The 20,308-nt window shown below is 31.3% G+C and overlaps 1 protein-coding gene across 1 annotated transcript; it reads right to left on the bottom strand.

The window, feature by feature from the left end:
• Window positions 1–13,451: 13,451 nt before the first annotated feature.
• On the bottom strand, window positions 13,452–19,980 carry LOC127705602 (FMRF-amide neuropeptides-like). Its single transcript, XM_052209934.1, has 2 exons — window positions 19,976–19,980; window positions 13,452–13,818 (listed from the first exon to the last, which is right to left on the bottom strand). The coding sequence occupies exons 1-2, from the start codon at window positions 19,978–19,980 to the stop codon at window positions 13,452–13,454; spliced, it is 372 nt and encodes a 123-aa protein (XP_052065894.1).
• Between the last annotated feature and the right edge of the window lie 328 nt (window positions 19,981–20,308).

The raw sequence follows: 20,308 nt of genomic DNA, 5'->3' as shown, positions 1-20,308 counted from the left end.
ATACACCATATCCTGCCTTTTTATCATTCAAAGATATACAATATTATTTGAAACATTCAATTTCCAGGAACAAATAGACGAACATTTGGATCGAGTCAACTCAAAATGAAAAAAAAATCAGATCCGTCAATACATATCAATTCTTGACAGTTAAAATAAACTAGTTGAGAAACGTAGGCACCAGTGTGATAAACCAATTGATATTTGCACTAAAGTTTCGTCGTGAATCTTATAGTGTTATATGTCCACTTTTGATAAAAATTGAGATAGCTATATATTTTATATTCAAGTGTTATTGTGTATCTGTTTATACAAATATACTACGAGATGTCTACACATCATAAGATTCACACGACGAAATGTTAGGATGTAAAATTTGTATTACAATACACAATATTCATTATGTTTACTTTATATACATAAATATAAAATAACTTACATGCCGTATCTAGCATATGATAAGGTATTAAACATATGCTGAACCACACTCGTACGTCCATGGTTCTCTATATGCTGTAGTTCAATGAGGGATATGAAATGTTTTTTCCAAGAAAACTCCACCACTTAAAGATAACAAATATTCAAATATTATGATAGTGTTTACGTTAATAGCATGAATTGAAATGAAGTTTTATGATACAATAAATATGCGTAACTTTATTGTTTTGACATGACAATGTCCTGTTATTATTATTAAGACACTTTTAAGTACGTGCAAAAAGAAAGAAAAGGAAGAAGGACCATTTTAAATCGAATTGGATGTTAAAATATCACATATTCATTTATCCCAATATATATACTTAATCATCAGTGACATTGTTTAACTATCCAAAGTGTATACGTTTTCAAAAAGTGGTGCTTTACAATGCAAAGATTTTTAGACAGCATTTTTCAATTTTCATTTATACAGTGCACTCACCCATTAAATGACACTATTTGTCAAATGTACATATATTTATTTAGTGTTTCTCTATTTTTTTTTCATTTAAACAAGATGAAACAACAATCTTACATACATGGATAAGGTGCAATCGTATTATGTGCAATCATGAAGTCTTCGGAATGATTTATGCACAAAATCTTGATTATAGAAATATTCAAAGCAGTCTCTGTCGCATTCCGTCTTGAAAAATGTATAAAAATTTGTTATCTTTAAGTGGTGGAGTTTTCTTGGAAAAAACATTTCATATCCCTCATTGAACTACCGCATATAGATAACCATGGGCGTACGAGTGTGGTTCAGCATATGTTTAATACCTTATCATATGCTAGATACGGCATGTAAGTTATTTTATATATATGTATATAAAGTAAACATAATGAATATTGTGTATTGTAATACACATTTTACATCCTAACATTTCGTCGTGTGAATCTTATAATGTGTAGACATCTCGTAGTATATTTGTATAGAGAGATACACAATAACACTTGAATATAAAATATATAGCTATCTCAATTTTTATCAAAAGTGGACATATAACACTATAAGATTCACGACGAAAATTTGGTGCAAATGTCACCTTGCACTTAATACGATGATTGCTCATGATTGCACTTAATACGATTGCACCTTATCCATGTATGTAAGATTGTTGTTTCATCTTGTTTAAATGAAAAAAAAATAGAGAAACACTAAATAAATATATGTACATTTGACAAATAGTGTCATTTAATGTATGAGTGCACTGTATAAATGCATTTTTAGATGGTGACGTTCCCTTGTCACCATCTTACGGTGTTTATATATCTCAATTTGTACGATTCGCTCGTGTATGTAACAATGTTTTAGATTTTAACGAGAGAAATTTATGTATTACTGAAAAATTATTACACCAGGGTTTTCGATATCACAAACTAGTCAAAACATTTACTAAATTTTATCATCGGTATAAGGACATCATTCGTAAATATAGCTCAACATGCAGACTTCTTATACGTTCAGGTATTTCACATCCATTTTTTTATGGAAATATTCTTTATAAAGCACAAAAATGTCAGTATTCACCTCTGAAGCTAACAAAACCTTTAAATAGACTTATTAAGAAGGGATATAGTTACGATACTGTTGTCAGGTCATTAAAGATTGCATATTTTGGCGTTAATATTGATTCACTTATAGGGTCTTTGCATCGGCACTAAACACATTTATTTAAAAACCAGTTGTTGGCATGACACGGGTTATGTTCTTCTCATATATGTTATGATGGTATGATACTAAACCCCTAATGGGAAGGATTGTGCCTGATATTCATATGATGAAGACATAATCTTTCAATCAGTTTAATTGAAGTCTGGAGCTGGCATGTCAGTTAACTGCTAGTAGTCTGTTGTTATTTATGTATTATTGTCATTTTGTTTATTTTCTTTGGTTACATCTTCTGACATCAGACTCGGACTTCTCTTGAACTGAATTTTAATGTGCGTATTGTTATGCGTTTACTTTTCTACATTGGCTAGAGGTATAGGGGGAGGGTTGAGATCTCATAAACATGTTTAACCCCGCCACATTTTTGCGCCTGTCCCAAGTCAGGAGCCTCTAGCCTTTGTCAGTCTTGTATTATTTTTAATTTTAGTTTCTTGTGTACAATTTGGAGTTTAGTATGGCGTTCATTATCACTGAACTAGTATATATATTTGTTTAGGGGCCAGCTGAAGGACGCCTCCGGGTGCGGGAATTTCTCGCTGCATTGAAGACCTGTTGGTGACCTTCTGCTGTTGTCTGTTCTATGGTCGGGTTGTTGTCTCTTTGACACATTCCCCATTTCCATTCTCAATTTTATTATACTGATTAATTGTCATAAGGGAAAATAAATGATTTTCAAAAAAAACATAGGTACTCGAAACTATATTTTAATGATCACTACTTCTGTCTGTTAATTAGTGTTTGTGAAATACATCAACTATCTAGTACCATTATTAAATACAAATATGCAATTCTTGACAGTTGCTTTTACATTTATTTTAATTTGTTTATTTCATTTTCACTGCTCATCGGTAGAAGATTATAATTAATAATTTATTACTTTTGATTATATGAAAAACTATTACATTATATCCAATGGTATGTTCTTGTTTTTTGTATAAATGATCGTTTTTGATTGACCCCTTGGAGTCTTAATACCCATATCTTGTTAAATTGCAATGTGCTTGAACAAATGCAAGCATGCAAAAAGATGAAAACTTACAATGATAACAGTTTTGTGGAAATTCAAGATCAAAAAGGCAAATGACAACAAATTAAGGCTTCTAATGGCAAAATACGAAGAGTAAGACTACCAATAAAGTGGTAAACACATTTTCTTTAGTTTGGACATGTCATGTCAATAGTTTAAATTCATTAAAAGTTCATTTATAAAATTATGGTAATTCAAAATTCAGCAGATAGAATTTAAAAAGACTAATGAATATAAATGAAGGCTTCTAGTGCCAAGATACGAAAAGTTATTCAATAAAAACTAAAAACAAAAATAATGCACATAATTTCTCCAGATTGAACATTGTTAATAGTTTAGATTTATTAAAAGTGTATCTATTAAAGTTTTATTCCAATTAATATAGTAATCAACCGCAAAGAAAAAGTTTGAAAAGTGTATGATGTGGTTAATCGTGAACAGTTATTTCACACGTCTAGTAACTGCTCTCATACTGCTTGAAAAAGATACCCGAAAATGATGGCTCCTTGGTTTTATTTTTGTGTCGTTTGCTGCAATAACGTTTACCCCTATCTCGTTTTATTTATTTGACACTGACTATAAAACCGGATGAAATCGCTTTTCGTTTCCCGATTTAACCTTTGATGTATATAGTTTTTTGGGGTTTTTAAACACGGAATTCGAAATTTATCAAAGAGTGTGACAATAAATAACACACACGTTTCCTTGCTGGTATTTTTAGATTTACACCGTTTGAAAATTTTTGATTTAAGTGTTTAGTATGAAACACTTTATGAAACTGTGGGTTTTTACAAAAATGATATTATCAGTAAATGAAATATTTGTTATTTTATGTCATGTTATTTGTTTTATTTTCAAGGTGAAACGATCTTTATCACGACAAACCATTAAAATGTCCTATTAAATTATGAGTATAGTCCGAGTACTTGTACGACGTATGATTTGAATTACGATTATTAAAATTTCATGTGCAAATAAAACAAGGAAATTGTGTCAAAATATTGATAACAAATCACTTGGAATTACGATGTTTCTGACATGAATAATTACTTCGGTTTAACAGGACCCTAGCAAACGTCGTTTTTTGAATTTTAAACTGATATTACTCATATTTTTCTTAATTTTGGAAAATGGAATATAAGGTTCTGAGATCTTTAATATTTTAACAAGAGAGAAATATGTAGGTATCGAATTAGTTAATAGAAAAGCAACTCTTTAGTCTTTGTATTACGTTTTTTTAAACCAGGACCTAAAATTAAATCCTATATTATGGAAAATGAATACTTACTGGATTTGTGTAGTATTCAGAAATTCTATATGTTCGATTTTTTTGTCGATAGGGTTCAAACCATTTATATTATTGCATTGACAATATTATGAGGATTGTTGTTTATCGTTTCGTCGTGTATCTTTTGATAATGGTATTGCATTTTTTCTTAACTCTGGTTTTGATTTACTCTCATAGTATTTTCAATTGAATATTTAGGTTAAGAATTCTCGGTTGACCAAAATGCATTCCTCCAAAAACGAATCAAACAAAAATATTCAAATATTCATAAAATATAACAAAAAAAATGTCCCACAGTTTAAAAAATGTCAATTTTTTTTTCCAATTCCATACACAGAAACGAAAATAAATAGTTACGTTTTAACGATCTGCTGGTTCTTTATTTGATTTAGATCTGATGTTTGAAGTAGAATTATCAGATACGCAATGGACCTCTTTTCTTCAATTAAAACATTAAGGTAAATGTATTGTATTAATTATATGAGTTTTTACTTATTGTAGTCTTGTATCATGAGAGTAACACGGAATAACACGAATGGAAACCACAAACAACTGATTTTTATTTTGTTTTGCATACCGATAATCTGCTTTTTGAATACAGGTATTTCAAGATTCTAGTTTGTTTCCTACAAAAGAAAATAATTTTTAATTTGTAATTATAGTATACTCTTATATGTCGTATATGCTGCAGCCATTGTCAACTCTCATGACTTTTATAATATACCCATTGGCAGTAAACTCATCTAATAGTAGATTCCAATTGCGTCACAAATACCACCAGTTATGACATTAAAGGGATTCAGGGCATTAAGGCCTGGTTTTGGCAAAAGAAACAAACTTTTTTGAGGAATATTTCTGATTTACGCATAATGTTTTGAAATGTATAAAATCATGAAATATAAAGGAATTACATCGGATGTTAGGGCGTAACAAATTACGTCGTAATATAGACCGTGTTAAATAAAACGAAGAAAACTGCAAAAGTTATGCAGTTTTCCATCGTTATTTTTATTGTGGAAATATCGGGCGCATCAAAGAAACAACAAACAAATTTAAGAGAACCTTTATCAAAGCTATCGATATAATCTCACCTACAAAAAATGTTATTTCGTTGGTTCGAAAATACTTTTCCCATCTTCTAGATACTTAAACGTTGATGTATAGCTAGGAGAATCAAGTAATTTTACAAAATATAGATATTCGTCATGTTTTGTTGCCATGGTAACTCGTTAAATGTAAAATTTGTATTTTGCATAATCACACGACAAAACCTGATCACACTCGATGCATTCAGAAAGAGTCACATGTTCAAATATAATTTCAAAGGTAGACTAAAAACGGCAGATAGAAAAGTGATATTGCACAATGATTTTTAAAATATCAAATACTTAGTGACACAATCGTAACACCCAATCAAATGATGTTCTGTTCCATTATGGCGTATTGCAAACAATAAAACAACAATAGTAGCTTTTGTGTGAGGTCGCTACGAGAATATATCGACCAAAAGAAGTATATTGATCTCTGACTTCAACATGTTCGATTTCAGTCAATATACTTCTTTTCATGTCGGTATATCCTTGTATCAACCGTAAACATTGTGTAATCAATTTTGTTCTCATACATGTAATAAACATCACAATTATTGTACCTGTAATAAGCGCGCTCTTTTGTTTTTGTGATAATGATAACGAAAATAACAAAAGTGTATTGCGTAAAGACTTAAGCATTATTTTTTACAAATAAAAACATTTGTGATTAAGAATTGATTATATTAATCGAAAAGAAACATGATTTCAAATACCATTCAAGACTGCAATCATTTTCCTATTCAATCAATTATATCTGGCATATTTTTCCTTACATCCACTTCATTTAAACTTGGGTGGATAGTTGTCTCATTGACAATCATACCACATCTCCTTATTATTATATAGAAGGTAAATTCAGTCCCAGTTCTAGATCATCTTGAATTTGATTTATGAATAACGTATGCGTAAACGAAGGATTAATTTGATGTTTTAAAATGATTTAAGTAGAAATCATCTTCCAAGTAATATTATTATTTCATGTATTTTATTAATATAAAAAAAATGTGATGTTATTTTTGTGAACACAACCCGTGTCTATAATGAACTTCAATAGCAACGCTCGAGACAAAAAAAAATGGAAGCCGCAAAACAAAACGTTTAAGAAAATGAAAACCAAAAAGACTTTCACAGAAATGTCAAAGCCATCTAAGTTCAGGTTGGCTAATGAAATTGCAACTTTGTCTGAACATTTAAATAAGTTTATGAACTGGACATTTAGATGCAATACATAGTTTTAAAAAAAAATTTATTAAGTATAAACCTTAATATATCCTTTCTAAAAATGCAAGCATACTATTTTTGTTCAAATTATGATTACGAAAAACTGATAATAATAATTTCAGTAACTTGTGGCGATTTATTTGGCGGTAGTTTTGTACATTTAATCAAGTGGCTGAAACAGATTTTACATTTAAATTTTTGTAATTAAATTTATGACAGAAATGAGGGTATGAAAGGGGTAAAAGGCATAAATAAAGAACAAAAAGGGCAAAGAATAAAGAAAAGTATTTTAAAAAAATAAAGATTACAGAATAATTGGCTGTTAAAAAGCAAAAAAAAAGAGAATAATTGGTGAAATAAATAATAGGAAAAAATTGTCTAAAATATTACTGATAAAGAAACAAAGGACCTCCAAACATAACCTCCGAAATGTTCCTTTCATTATTTTTATACACCATATTTTTTTTTTCATTTAAATTCATAAATGTCATTGTGATCGTTTTGGGTTGTGCCACTTTGTACAAAAGCCTGGATATTTTTATTACATTTTTATAATGAGTCTTATATTCGATAAACAAATTATCTCCCTTTGCATACACAGAATTTGTTTAAATAGAAGTATTGCTTTTGTCATTTCATTAACGATGTATGAATTCAAGTTAGGTTTAACGTTTGCAGTTAATCATAATATGCAAATAAAATTGCTTGAAGTTTAGAATTTCCTGGCAAAATACTGAACAAAATTTTTGTATCTAGACATTGGACCACCTTATACATTATTGTCAATCAGGGAATGTTCAAAATTTAGTGGCTTGTCAGATACTGGTAATAGAACATCCTACTATTGCGCCGAGGCCAGCGATGGTTTTGCACAAAGGAAAAATCGCACAACTGTCCAAAAAGAGAGCAGAAACTAAGAGAGCAATCGAAAATCAGAAACCAATAGGGCAATCGAAAATCAGAAACCAAAACAAATATGAAGAAAAGACAAACAACAATATTGACATGACATTACAATCAAACTTAGAATTGGGCAACACACACTAAAAAACGAGGATGAATTCATGTGCTACTGAAGGGCTAGTAAACCTGTCGTATCTTGTGATCTATCAAACAACATTTATAAATGACTAAACCTCTCACCGAAAAACATCTTCTTCCACCAGATGCCTTACAAAAGACGTGTGTTGAGTTTGCCATATTTGAATATCATTTAATGTTTTAGCGTTTCAGTGTAAATCAGGTCGTTGTTTTTACGTTTTAACTTGCCTGAGCCTTTTATAGCTGACTTTACGGTATGGGTTTTGCTCATTGTTGACAGCCATATGATGATTTATAGTTGACTATATTCTCTTCATTTAGTCTGTAGTGGATAGTTGTCATATTGGCAATCATACCACGGCTCCTTTTTGTCTATTATATTTATTGCTATTGTTTGTAAAAGTAATGTATTTCAATACAACGAAAGAATTATATAGTGCCTCGAGCATGCGCTATATATCAAATATTTTAAACATTCAAAGTCCAATTTTTAGTTTGCTATTTTTGAAAATTAATCCTTCATTTTTACTAATTTGTTTTATTAAATTATTGTTCGAAGCACTATTGAATGATTATTACTATACTTACTATGGCACTAGGTACATTCTGTGCCCTGTGGTCACTTTCTGCAGTACAGGTAAACCTACTTAGTCGACAGAGAAAAAAAAAGTCTCATTTTCTTTACTAATTCACAAACAGGGTATTTTTTCAAAATTTCTTGAGTTTTTCTTCAATACCAATTTCATATCGCTGTGACTGTGTAATTTGAAGTTCTGACATTATATGATATTCCTGGTCATATATAAATGTACAAGCAGATCAAATATATGTTTAATGAACAGATATCTCATGTTAAGAAAGAGTATTTACAAAAAATGCAATGCTAGAGATTGTAAACATTCCTACGAACAAAATTGTATTTTCCGCAAATACCCATGAAAACATCTGCTATAAGATGGTAACGTAAAACATTTGACATTTAAGGTGGTACCTAACACTACAGGGAGATAACTCTGTAAAAATCAACTAAACGTTTTAATCACGTTGTATTGTCAAGGAAATATTAAGCTTCTCAATGATCAAAATTAGTGTTTGTCAAACTGCTATATAACCAGTGAAAATTTTCTGATAAAGTGATTGGTTCAAATTATTTGAAATTTTTATATTTTTGTCAAAGGGTCAAAGTAAACATTTTGTCAAAATTTTAGGAAAATTAAACGAGCCAAATTAATATTAGTCAAGGTGTTGGGTACCACCTTAATTTCGTTAGGATTATTATGCTATCAAAACAAATAATTTGACTAGACTCGAGCTAACAGCCACTCGCTAGCAGCTTTTCCGCTAGCAGCCAGTTATCAGATGTATCTACAAACTCACAAGTTGCATACGATAAAATTTTAAAAGCTCACTTAACGGCTTTCAATTTTGCGATTTTCACATTTATTTGATATAGTTAGATATGGAAAGATACAAGTTTTACATACTCGCAACGATTTATATTAACGTTATTTTTCATCTCGCAAAAGTCGCGAAAATAAATCGTTCGCGAAAATTAGTTGGTTCGCAGTATATTGCACTCTTTGGCCTTCAACAATGAGCAAAACTCATACAGAATAGCAAGCTATAAAATGTCCCGACATGATATAATGTAAAACAATTTAAACAAGAAAACCAACGACAGGATTAATGTACAAAACAACAAACGAAAAACAAATATGATATATAGCAACAAACGACAACCAGTGAATATCAGGATCCTGACATAGGACAGGTGTATAATGATTGTAGCGGTGTTAAACATGTGGTGTCTAACTCTCCCTTAACCCGTGACAGTGGTGTAACAGCACAACATTAAAACAATATGTTAAAATCAATTATAATGGACTAATTTCACTACATCGTAACGAAGCACAAAAACAACTAGTACATAGACTTAAACCGAAAAAAAACATTCGATAGAGAGTAAAATAAAGAGGGTTTGATGTTGAAAACTAATGTTATACCTTTCTACGTGTACGTCTCTGTCCCTTTGAGGAACATCGTCAGTTAATGTCTTCAATTTCTTATTATTTTTGTCCGGTAGAGAATATATGTTTAAAGCACTTAGTATATATAAAGGTCTGGTTTAGGGTTTGCAGAAACAGAAACTAGGAGTAATGAACGAAGATGTTTTTTGGAAAACAAAACTTCCAACAAAGGTATGTAGAAAACTGCACAACAGTGTCAACGATGAGAAAGAACTACACCACAGTAACAGATTATGAAGGGGAGGTGAGACCTAAAAACATGTTTCCCCCATCAAATTCTATATGTGCCTCTTCCAATACCGGATCCAGTATTCCTGTGGTTGGCGTTGGTTCCCCAATGTCATATATTTTGACAAACTTTTCATAAATTCTCCGTAAAATTATCAAGACACTAAGGTTCCAACTTCCTCAAGTAATTTTGACCTTAAATTAATTTTGCTATTTTTAGGTCCCTTGTGGTCATTAGTTCTTCCCGTGTTGAGGCCTATATGTTCTCATTTACTTTTAAATGTTTGGGTTTGAACGTTCCTAATGAAGGTTAATCCAGAGAAGCTCTGCGGACGCACCAAATTGATCAAGTGAGAAGCTCTCCGGACGCACCAAATTGATCAAGTGAGAAGCTGTTCGGACGCACCAAATGGATCAAGTGAGAAGCTGTTCGGACGCACCAAATTGATCAAGTGAGAAGCTCTGCGGACGCACCAAATTGATCAAGTGAGAAGCTCTGCGGACGCACCAAATTGATCAAGTGAGAAGCTCTGCGGACGCACCAAATTGATCAAGTGAGAAGCTCTGCGGGCGCACCAAATTGATCAAGTGAGAAGCTCTGCAGACGCACCAAATTGATCAAGTGAGAAGCTCTGCAGACGCACCAAATTGATCAAGTGTTATTTCCTTTCATAATTGTTTTCGTTTAATGTTTAAGCTTTACGTGCTCTGACAGGTCATTATTTTTTTCTCTATTCTATTGTTTCTTTCTTCTTCCTTTTTTGTGTTTGTTATCCGGGCTTTTAATAGCTTGCTATACGGTACTTTGGTTTTCTTTCATTGTTTTTCTATCATAATGTTACCTGTGGTTATTTGTCCTTTGATCTAGGGTGGATAGGTATATCTTGCTAATCATTCTTAATCTCCTTATTTATGATTCACAATGTGCAACAATAAACCTGTTATTCATTCACCTTGATAGCTCGGTATAGAACAGGGAACCGAAACCTGGTTCCCACAACGTTTATAGAAGTCGTGTTTCAACAAATGTGTAAGAGTGCAACACCGATAAAATGCAAAACAAGAAAATGTTTTGTATTCGGTGAGATTTCTCGAATTCGGATCAGTTTTTTTTTCAATTTCCATTTCTCACCTTATTCGTGACATGTTGTCTTTCTCCAACTTCATGTGTGTGGTCTAAGTAGTCGCACTACTGTATCACAAGCCTGTCAACACTGAGGTTGTGAGTTCGAATATCGCACGTAGCAGTTGCGCTGGACTCCAATCTCAATTGACTAGTAATGTCAGTTTTCTTATCGAATGTCGGTGGTTCTCTCCGGGCACTCCGGCTTCCTCCACCAATAAAAACTGACCGCCACAAAATAGCACAATAGTGCTGAAAGTGGCGTTAAACACCAAACAATCAATCATTCAATCCAACTTCATGGGAGAGCAACACACTGTTTTTAAAAGATTGTCGGACGTTCATAATACACTTCCAAAATGTAGGCCCTGTGGCTTATATGGCTTGCTAAACGACAAATTCACAAATTTCTGTTATCTGCATAACAGAATGTTATTACTCATTTACAATTATTGTGAAATATTTCTACTAAAAAATTGGTTTATGAATATTGACTGATACCAGTAAGTTCCAATTCAAAATGATTAGACAGATATTTAACTGAATGTGGTGTATTGAAGAATTAGACAGCAACCCAACGACAAAAAATTGCGAAAAATATCTAGTGGGCTACATGCAGTACATGTATATGTACAGTATGTCAACTCTCCACGAGTTTATAAAAGTTGTCCATAAATTAAACAGAAACAAATTTCTCCTTTCAACACCCAAGCCTCTGAATAATAAATATTTTGGCCGAATTTGATCCCAGGAAAAGATCACTTGAGAGAGAGAGAGAGAACGAAATGACCTACGCATAATGAAATTTGATAAATAAATGTTTTCATGGTGGACAGCTTAGTTTGAATTATTCAATATTTCATTTTTTTTTACATATATGTAAAGATGGTCATCTCTGGTATGCTGCTTGACTAAACCGGAAGAGATTGGATCTCCAAGCTATTTGTTTTGTATCGGATGGTGCACAATCGCGTCATTTTTCATAATATTGATGTAATAGTTACAAGATTTAAAGAGTTAATTTTTTGAAATAAGTGTAAACGTGTAAAAGGGCTAAACCTTCGTCGTTGATGGTAAACATTGTACATCCACAAAATGATGTTCTGCCAATTTGCATTTATCAAGCAGGAATCCTTACTGATTGAAAGTCAAAAACACAGATTTTTTTTTTCATTCGTAGAGCTCTTCTGCAATATACATATCTGCTTCGTCAGTCATCTATCACGAAGACTATATGTTGAATTTTTTGTTTTCAATCGTTTTCTTCTTTTCTTTTTCTTTTTTTTTCTTTTGTTATATTTATAGAGTTTTTTGTTCTTTGTCTTCCTTTTGTTTTTGCCTTGTTTAAGGGAGTAATGTTCTTGGTTGGGTGCCCTTATAACAGCTTTGATAATATGCTATTATATGCAAAACTTATCAGGAATAATGTACTGGCTGTCTGTTAAAAAAACTTGTTTATTTTGTTCTGCATGAACAAACAAACAAAAATCGAATGCAAGAGGACATTGATCAATCTGTTTCTAATTGGCCAATCCTAAACCTTTCTTAGTTGGTTGATAGCAATTGATTTTGTCAGTTTTTATGGACTTTCCCTTTTTTAATTTGCTTTGGAGTTCAGTATTTTTGTTATACTTTTTAGAAAAATTTACAATGAAATCCTCTTTTGTAGCAATGATGTTTCATTTTTCATGTTGGACCCTATTTTGAAATCATATTACACATTTTTGCTCTATATTGGTGTTTTATTTTCATTAAGTTTTAATGATTTTTACTATAGTGAAGTTTTAAACAGCTTTTATTTTTAAGTGGATTTGGTTATTTAAATATGACCCTTTTAGTGATCATACAGTTATTCACGTGCTTAGATTGTTACACATCCTAGGCTTTCAAACTTTAGGGTTCGAGCATTTCTGATATAGGTTAATCATGAAAAACGCTTCGGACGAAACAAATTTATAAAGCGTTATTTTCATTTAACTTTTCAAAGATAAAATCAAAGCTTTCTATTTCGAAATGACTATGAAATAGTATTCAATGCAGTAGTTAGTGTATGGCAACTAAATATTTATTTTATTTTAATTTCATTATCTCAAAAAAAGAAACATTTACATATAAAAAATAATATGCCTTACTCCATATTATATGTATATAATGAACAGTAATAGGTAATAATTTATTATATACAATGTTTTTACAAAATTTTGAAGCATTAGAATAACTTAACATAGTTAACTTAAAGATTAACAATGTTCTTACTTACTTTCGCCCAAATCGCATAAATCTTTTATCTTCCATCGACGACTTGCCGAATCTCATAAATCGTTTTTCTGCTTGGTCTTGCCCGAATCTCATAAATCTTTTGTCTTCCGTTGATTTTCCAAATCGCATACATCTTTTTTCTTTGTCTTCACCGTTGACACTTTTACCAAATCTTGTCAACCTTTTTTCATCGTCTCCACTTTTACCAAATCGCATAAATCTTTTATCGGCCTCTAAGCTTTTCCCGAATCGCATGAATCTTTTATCGGCTTCAGCACTCTTTCCAAATCTCATGAATCTTTTTTCGTCATCGTTATCAATGCTCTTTCCGAATTTCATAAATCGTTTGTCTTCTGTTCCACCTCTGCCAATTACTTTGGAAAACCTTCATCGAATTCTATGAAACTTTGTCAGAAGCTTTTTCTTTATGATTAAGAGATAATGTTTGAAGCAGAATTAAAGTAATTATTTTTTTTTCATTTTTCAGTATTTTACTGACAGACGTATTTACATTTTTGCTATTAACAGACGGTCTTGGATTACATTTTTTTTACATGATAAATTTGTAAAACTTCATAAATTGTTATGAAACTTGGGCAGAAGCTAATCTTTAAGATCAAGAAAAAGCATCTAAAGAACATTTTTATTTTTTTCAAATCGTATTTGACTGATACATGGATTCACGTATTACAGTCAACATTACACTTTTACACTAACATCAGCAACCCCAGGCGAGATGGAGGGTTCTACGAAACCCTTTCCGAATTTTCATATTACATGTAAACCTGACCATCTATAAAAAAATAATTATTTCATGTGTCCATTAACGAAATTTGTGCATAAAATAGAGAGAAAACTAGCTGACGTCAAATAAAATTAATAGAACGACAACTTTGAAATGAAGACTTGTTTTTTTACTATCTCTAAAGTTATTGATTGTTTTTACCAAACATCTCCTTTTAAACATATTTTACAGCAACTGGTTTGAACAGTTTTCTCTAAAACCAACGACCATTAGATTGATCATTCTAAATAAACACAATGAATAATTAACACATACAAAGTAAACAAATTAGACTTTAAAGTATGTTGATATTAATGATTTTTAAATGACAGAAATTGTATTTCTTTTTCGATAACGCGTTAACTGCCTCAGTATCACTAAACAGAATACCTGTTTATAAAATAAATACAAAAATGTTACGATTTTTCGAATGTCAAAACATGAAAAATTAATTGAAAGACGCGACCGGCCCAAAAAAAGGCCCTTATCGCCACTTTTCAGTTATAGTGTGTATGAGGTTAAATTTTTGATTTAAGTTACTTTAAGATCACATCAAAATAAAAATGGTTCGCATGTTCATTATGCAGACAGCTGATTAACAAATATGAAAAATTAACCGTGATGGATATATAATAGTGCGAGCGGGGATTGGTGTCCTATGAACACATATTCTTGCACCGATTCTTGTTAATGCATCGATTTATTTAACATTAATGTTTTAGCCACAAATTGCTTGACTGTTCTATAATGAACAAAAGAATAGTTATATGAGGGTCTCAATTGGAATTACAGAATAGAAAATAAATGGCTAATATATTTCAGAAAATAGGTAAAAAACAAGAACAAATCAAAGAATACATATTTGAAGGATTCCCCGCCCATACCCTCTTATATTCTTGATATCTCAATCTAAAGTTACATTTAATTCGCAGCCTTAGTGCATTCCTAAAGAAATTGAGGCAAAGGGGGTCTCAGGGAGAGCACCAGCGGGATTTTAGATACGCCCTTCATAGATATACTAATCAATAATTTCAAATTGATTTTCGTCATTCATATGGATTAGAAATTTGGGGAAACGACAACCCCCAGATACCAACAACAAAAAATAAATACGTAGACATTTATGGTTTATAACATTTCTTTTAAATCTCCTGCTGACCATTATATTTTTGGATGAAACGTTACAGTAGCAAATGCATAAGTCCTATTTTAAAATATGAAATGAACATAATGGTTTACTTTTATACATTTTGACTTGGATGGAGAGTTGTCTCATTGGCACTCATACCACATCTTCTTATATCTATATTTGGCTTTTTAACGGGAGCTTGGAATGTAGTTTTAGGAGTTTATAGCGAAATAGCATTTGTTCTATAGTAAGTCCACAAGTAGTGTCCCTTTTAAGTAAAAGTTCGATTAAATTAAAACTCAAGAGGCGGATTTGGGTATGGTGTCGGCTGGGGGATGGACGCCTCATTATAGAGCTACACATATGTTTATGCATAGACATTTTCACACATTTGCAACGCCTAACGTTGTCTTGTCAGTGGGTCTCTCTTTTTAAAAAAACCTAGACCCGCAAGAAAAGAATATGACGCTTAATGAATTTTAAACCAGTTTATAATTAACCTTTGAAGATACGTATAATTTCATGTACACAATTATGAAATTAATTTTTATTTGGATTCAATAAACGCCGAAGTCCTTATGCATTTGTCTGATTTTTATGATTTCGTCATTCTTCAACAAAATAAAAAATGTCCCAGCTTGCCAAAAAACCAACTTGAGCCATTTTTTCTTATAAAACCAAAACAATCAAATATCTTGAAAACTAGACGGAACACTTACCTACTCACCATAAAAAAACAAAACAAAAACAAAAATAAACTGATGAACATTTAAAATACGATTTTGAAAGCTGAGCTGAAAATAATCTTTGATATAAATTTTCTTCCGGATTTTAAAAGAAAGATTCTTTTTTTAGACATTAACGTGGCTGTCAAAGAAAGCACCCTTTTTTCATTGTAATCGTAAATTTACGTTACGTTTACGATCACCTTTGAGAAACACTCGTAGATAAAATCTTACGTTAAACCTTTTTTTTCTTTTTATTTTCTTTAAACATATCATAAAACCTAACTTCTCATATTTTATTTCAAAATTATATCTCATAGATTTCTTTTCATTCACAAAAAAGATTTTTTCATGAACAATCTATTAAAATTTGGGCAATTTTGAGCTTGAAAAATGCACGGTGACCCTTACTTTTTATTATCTTTAAAAAAAAAAAGCATGGTAAAATCTACATTTTGGCAAAGTATAAGAAAATTCTATATGAGTAAATCTATACCGATAATCCACCTTAAGATTATATTACAAGAAATACATCATGACGATTGACAGATACCATTACATCCAATGAAATTCAGATGTCTTTAGCATCATTACAATTTCAGGCATTTTCACTCAATATTTTATTGATGTCTTCATGGAAATGAATTACAATGGTGACATTCATATATTTCGAATTTACCCTCCCACAGGTCCTACACCTTAAAATAAGGAGATGTGTCATTATTGCTACAGAGAAAACTATTCACTAGAACCCATACGAAATAGAAGTTAGCAATAATATATTGGTCACTGTACATCTTTCAACAATGAGCAAAATATATATACTTATAGCAAGCTTTAAAATGCTCTGATATGAAAAGCCGTAAAACAATTCAATCAAAAAATCAACGGTCTGATTTATGTACAAAGAACACACGCATATTATTAGTTACATAGTGTGCTAGTGACATACTACGATATATATGGGATCAGTAAATTTCATATGGGAGCAAAGCTCGATTCCCCATATGGAATTTACTGACCCCATATATATCGCATTAGGTCATTAGCACACTGTGTAACAAATTTATCTTACCGACTATCTTAGCATGTGGTATTTAGACCAGTGGCCTATCAAAGTGATCAAGTATTCAAAACTAAGTATTAAGAACCTAGTTCCATTGGTCTATACAAAAACAAATGCCAACAATAACAACTTGTTAGCTAAATGTGTTTTATAAATTTATTCCAATCGTTCATCATCAATTTCTTTGTCTGTTGAAACCTTTCAGATTTTTCCTCAACATCGTGTTGTTTTTATAAAGGAACGTAACACCACTACTAAAAGTGTATTGAAATAAGCCCCGCCTACTAACCCCATATGACATATACACGGTCTCCACGCGGTTGCTTTTAACCAATCATATTCCTAGAAAAGTATAGGAGGTAAGATAAGAATACATACTGTCATTTTCCTCATTGTGAATAAAGAGAACTGGATGTATACATCAATGAGACCACAACCTAACGATTGTTATGTAGTAAAAGTATCTTTAAAAGTCAAGACTACTGATGTTTAATGATGGTTTGTATCTCTATGCCAATTTTGTTATCATGTATCATGTCTATTTTATATATATTTTTGGTTGCCAGATAAACTGATTTGTAACATTATCATATATATTTCAATAGAATGAAGAAATATGGCAATTGCAAATTAATGCTATCAGAACCAAACATGTTACTATTGTTTTATTAGATTAACAATGATATTTAAAAATATTTTATACATCGCATTGTGGTCCTGTTCACAAGTTAATCTAATGTGGAGCAAAAAAGGCCAAAATTTGTCTTTATATCAGTTTTGGTTTAGTCGAAGTTAACGTAGGAAGCGGTCCTGTTCAAAGTTTACTGTTTTGACAGTCACGTAAACAGTCTTAGAATGAAGTCTGATTTCTATGATAACATTAATTTGGTCCAAGGAATTGTTTGAGCAGTTATAAAACCTGTCGCAAGATAACTTTGACCAATCAAGAATGTTTATTAACCAAGTTAACCTGCTGTACAAATCAGGACCGATCCCATCTATTTATGGCATTTACAGATTTGACGATTGTTGCGTCATGATATGGACAGCCGTATAGTTTTTTTTGCACTTGTAGTTAGGTCAAGGTCCTCGGCTATCGTCTCGGACTTGCCCTGACTACTCGTGCAGAAAAACTATACGGCAATGGTTGTTACCAGCGTGTTTTGTTCTGTTTTTTTTTTTCTTTTTTTTTTTTTTTTGTTACCTTTTGTTCTGTATCTAATACTTGTACGTCAGTCGCGCGTTTCGTCTACAAATGACTAATCAGTGACGCTTGAATCAAAACAAGGCCGAATAAATATCGAAGTTGAAGAGCATTGATGAGACAAATATTCCCAAAGGTTTTTGCCAAATACAGCCTCGGTAATATGTTGCTGTGGTAGAAAATCCATAGTATTTTGTGTTCAAATGTAAGCTGAACATACCAAAGTATTGCTGTATGAAATCTATCTGTATAATACAGAAACAAATTTGAGTAAAAAGAAATCGAAATTTCTTTTTTTGCACAGTATATTTCAATAGAATATACTGCTGAAGATTGTATAGATCATTATTGGGCAGATGACAACAGAAAAACATATTGCATTTCGAAGTGATCACATTGCTTAGTCATTCCTCTTTTTCAAAATGTTGTTGTAATTTATGGTTTTTTAATCTCAGATATAAGTTTTAGTAAAACTCATCAAAGAGAACAGGATCATAATTTTGTATGCCAGACGTGAGTTTCGTTTTCAGAAACCTCGTCAGTGTAAGTGCTCATTTAAATATGTCTGGATGAAAGAGATGACACAATCAATGGGTCTGCATTAAGAATTTTCTATTGAACAATGTGAATCCTAATGATAGAAAATAATTCCTTTATATATTCATTTGACTAAATAATCTTTCCACATACATGTAACTATCTAATGATGTTTTAGATCTTATCAATACTTGCTTTGTATTTAATGAGATTTATGAAGAAACTGGACTTTTTACGTCTAATTTTAAGTCAAACATACCATCGTTGCTTTAACGTGCATTGTTTTCCGTTTTCAATTATCTGATGGTTACTAGTTGGATTTAAAGAAAATAACTCGACACAAGATAATGATTTGTTTTAAAAGTAGAATTTTCAAAGATCAATGTTGATGAAGCTTAACGGTACTTGTGTTATTGAATGACTGTATGTGAAAATATGCATGTTTGTCCACTTATGCAGTTTATGTCAATGGTAGATCTTTCATATCTTATTTTTATATCGATAACGCGAAAGTAAGACTCGCAAATAAGCAACTGCAGTAAATTCGAGACGTTTTTCTTCAAATACAGTATTTTATGTCTTAGGATTGTGTGTTTGTGTTTGTGTTTTTAATTTTATTGTTTGTTTGTTTTGTCTTTTAAATTAATTTGATTAATTGTATGTTTTGTTTTTGATTTATTTATGAACTTTATTTGTATTGTTGTTCTCGGTGATTTTAAAAGTTGAGAGGTAGTTTGATAAAGTGGGATGTGCCCTTGACACCCTAACAAGTATACCTACATATGTGTCTATTATTATCTAAGAAACTAAATGCAAATAAACATAAATGAACAAATACAAATCTTTAGTGAAATTAATATCGAATTGTGTCATGTCCCTAGCCATTGCTAATTTTTATTATTTTAAAATCTCGTTACGTATTAAACATGTGTATGGCTTATAAATCAGTCCGTTGGTTTTACCATTTGAATATTTTTACATTTTGTTATGTTGGAGTCAATTATAGCTTGCTGTGCAGTTTTTGATATCTACGTCATTTGGTCTCTGTTAGATAGTTAAATCATCGACAATCATACCTCATCTCCTTATTTTATATAGCTGGAGATGTCTTTTTAGTCAAGTGACATGGCCGAATTCGTTATCGTATTTGAATATCTAAATTTATGATTAGTTTCACTATATAACTTTTCGTGTATACCTAAACTTCAAAATATGACATTTTTTTACATTTTTTTATCTGTGAATAAAACCAAAATGTCATGATATATGTTCTGAATTATAGATATAAATAAAGACAAACCTGTTTTAGAGACCACCTGTATTAAGCAAAAACCTGTTTCATAGGACCATTGATTCTAGGTCCCTCTGTAGAGCATTTCAAATAGTTGAACCTGTATTAAAAAAGACCA

The sequence above is a fragment of the Mytilus californianus genome, unplaced genomic scaffold (assembly GCF_021869535.1).
Source record: "Mytilus californianus isolate M0D057914Y unplaced genomic scaffold, xbMytCali1.0.p SCAF_6, whole genome shotgun sequence".
Classification (NCBI taxonomy): Eukaryota; Metazoa; Mollusca; class Bivalvia; order Mytilida; family Mytilidae; genus Mytilus; species Mytilus californianus.
Note: the sequence above shows the minus strand (reverse complement) of the source record. Positions and strands in the feature narration are given on the sequence as shown.